The sequence below is a fragment of the Bufo bufo genome, chromosome 1 (assembly GCF_905171765.1).
Source record: "Bufo bufo chromosome 1, aBufBuf1.1, whole genome shotgun sequence".
Lineage (NCBI taxonomy): Eukaryota > Metazoa > Chordata > Amphibia > Anura > Bufonidae > Bufo > Bufo bufo.
The window spans coordinates 778,849,640-778,852,409 of record NC_053389.1 but is presented as its reverse complement, the minus strand read 5'-3'; the positions used below and the strand labels follow the sequence as shown (position 1 = coordinate 778,852,409).

The 2,770-nt window shown below is 38.7% G+C and overlaps 1 protein-coding gene across 1 annotated transcript; it reads right to left on the bottom strand.

Moving 5' to 3' along the window:
• Positions 1-549: 549 nt before the first annotated feature.
• On the bottom strand, positions 550-1,515 carry LOC120988139 (olfactory receptor 1009-like). The gene has a single exon (XM_040415928.1). It carries the CDS (start codon positions 1,513-1,515, stop codon positions 550-552), a length of 966 nt encoding a protein of 321 aa, XP_040271862.1.
• Positions 1,516-2,770: the final 1,255 nt, after the last annotated feature.

The window sequence follows — 2,770 nt, the reverse complement described above, 5'->3', positions numbered from 1 at the left end:
GCTGTATAATGGCAATTTGGATCCCCGGTCAGTACAGCAAGGTGTAATAGGATTGTTCCTATTACCCAGGCTGTAACCTTCCCTACTGAACCCTGTTGAACACAAATGCTGTGGAATGATTCCTCCCTATCCTTTCCCTACACCTTGAATAATCTTTCCCTGCACTTGAAAATCGCTTTTTCAGCACAATGAAGTTGTTTTTCCTAGCACTGTCCCTAGCGCCTGCAGACGTCTCTCCCTGCACTAAGTACACTGGTAAATGGCAGAATCTAAGATGTCTGCCGCTATTTATAGGGCTGTGACATCACAGGGCTGACTGGCTGCTGATTGGCTGCATGCATGGCATTATGGGTGATCCCGCTTTACCAGAGTTCCTTTCTCCATGTCCTCATACGTGCAGCAGTCATTTTAGGAAAAAATGTGATTCGTTACCACGAAGCGCGAGGAAATTCGGCTTCGGTGTGAATCAAATTTTTCTTGAAATTCGGATCGAATTCCACTTCGTCAGCTTCGATTCACTCATCTCTAATGAAGACAGAACAATTATATCTACATAAATCTGGAAAAAGTGCGTGCTAAAATTTTGCTCCTACTTAGAATATGCATGATTGCCATTTTAACGTCTGCATTTTTAAAACTGTAGATAATAGGGTTCAGTAATGGGGAGGCCACAGTGTAAAAAATGGAGAAAACTTTGTCAATACCATCTGAATTCAACCCCATGCTGGGTTGGAAATAAATACCAAATGCAGTGCAATAGAAAGAGATAACAACAGTCAGGTGGGAGGCACAGGTCGAAAAGGCTTTACGTCGTCCATCTGCTGAATGAATTCTCAAGATGTTATATATTATTAACACATAGGACATCAGGATCCCAAAAAATGAAACAAGTCCTATTACAAATGCCATTGAAAAGACAACGAGCTTTCGGATGTGAGAGTGAGCACATGTGAGTTTCAGAAGTGGGGGAATATCACAGTAGAAGTGATTGATTTCATGGGAACCACACAGAGGGAATTTAAAAACAGTGATTGTATGAGTGATTGATGCCAGGCAGCTGCTGAAATAGGTTCCAAATACCAAACCCCAACACGTAGACTTGTTCATGATGTTATGATAGACAAGTGGTCGGCAAATCGCAACATAGCGGTCATATGACATGGCAGTCACCAAGAGGATCTCTGATATAGCAAACAAGGCAAATGAAAACATCTGGGTGGCACAAGCTAAGGATGAAATAGACTTGGACTCGGAAGTAAAATCTGCCAACATCCTGGGTGTAATAGTTGAGGAGTAACAAAGGTCTACGAATGACAAATGACCAAGGAAAAAGTACATAGGGGTATGAAGATGATGATTTGCTATGATCAAAGCCAACAAACAAAGGTTACTCAAGAAGGAACATGCATATATGATCAAAAATAGAACAAAGAGTAGAAACTGAAGACTTCGGTCCTTGGTTAGTCCTAACAAAATAAACTGAGCAATAGTTGTTTGATTCGCCAGGTCCTTCATGAATCTGAAAGAGAAATGGAGAGAATTAATGTAAAGTTTTGTTGATATATCTGGGATCTACCTGTTTTATTATGGCATTGAATACGTACTATAGAGCTGTGTTTTCAGGGTTTTCTACCTGAATCGAAAGTACTTTAAATGTAGAAAATGTTTTCTAACTCTCTTTCCTTCTATCTCTTTATTCTGGCCCCAAAATTTGGCCACAAAGCGAATCTAAAGAAATTCGTATCCTAATAAATCCAAATTTTTATTTATTTATTCTGATTCATTAGTGTCACATCTCTTAGTGATAATTCTGTAAGATAACAAGCCAATAGTAGACATTTAGTATGTCCCTAATTTCACTATTACAATGAAACAACTGAAATATACTATGTAAGAAGAACTTAGAAGATATGTTAGGGTACGACCACACAGTCAAGTTTCCCAATGCATTTTTTAAAGCCAAAATCAGAAGTGGATCATTAAAGGTGAGAAAGTATAAAGGACAGATACGACTTCTTCTCTTTTTTGGATTGACTCCTGGTACTACATTAGGAAACGTGACCGTATCTTTAGGTGAGCCTTAGGAAATGATCACTGTGGATTTTTCACATGAAATCCATATGCCAAAATACATGTGTAATCCACAAGTATTCAGCAGCCAACAGTTTTTTTTCCACCACAGATTTAAAATCCATGGTTTAGGAAACAACAAAGAGACATGTTATTTCTTGAAATGCAATCTCTGTGAAATCCACATGGAAACCTTGGTTAGCTGGAGGACCTTCAAGGGGGCTAACCCACTTGCAGATCCATGGCATGACAAACTGCAAATCCACCTCAGAAATATGAAGTTCAGCATTAGAATCCACATATACATCAAGTTTTAGATCATATAATGAGTCTGAGGATGCAGGTGAGACTGTTTACATTATGTTTTGTGAAAACTTTTGCGAACTTTACAATTCAGGATATTTCCCAGCACATACTGTAGTCTTAATGCATCGATAGGCCCCTATGCACCAAGTGTATGCCACAATACGGTCAGTGGGTGAAGTATGCCACTGTATACCTGTATACCGTATCTCACAGTCTTCTGTCAGAGGTACATGTTGAGGAATAGAATACAAAAGGGGTCTAGATGGCCTGTCTCTTTCTGTATGTTCTTCAGGACTTGACATTGACTCGATAAGAAGTAAACAAATTCTATTTTTGTTCTAAAAGTGACTTTTGAGTTACGTTAATGGGTAATATTTAATAAATTGAAGATCAT

What these genes read in the sequence shown, in the direction of transcription:
- LOC120988139 (XM_040415928.1), bottom strand. Translation starts at nt 1,515, where the DNA reads ATGAAGGACCTGGCGAATCAAACAACTATTGCTCAGTTTATTTTGTTA.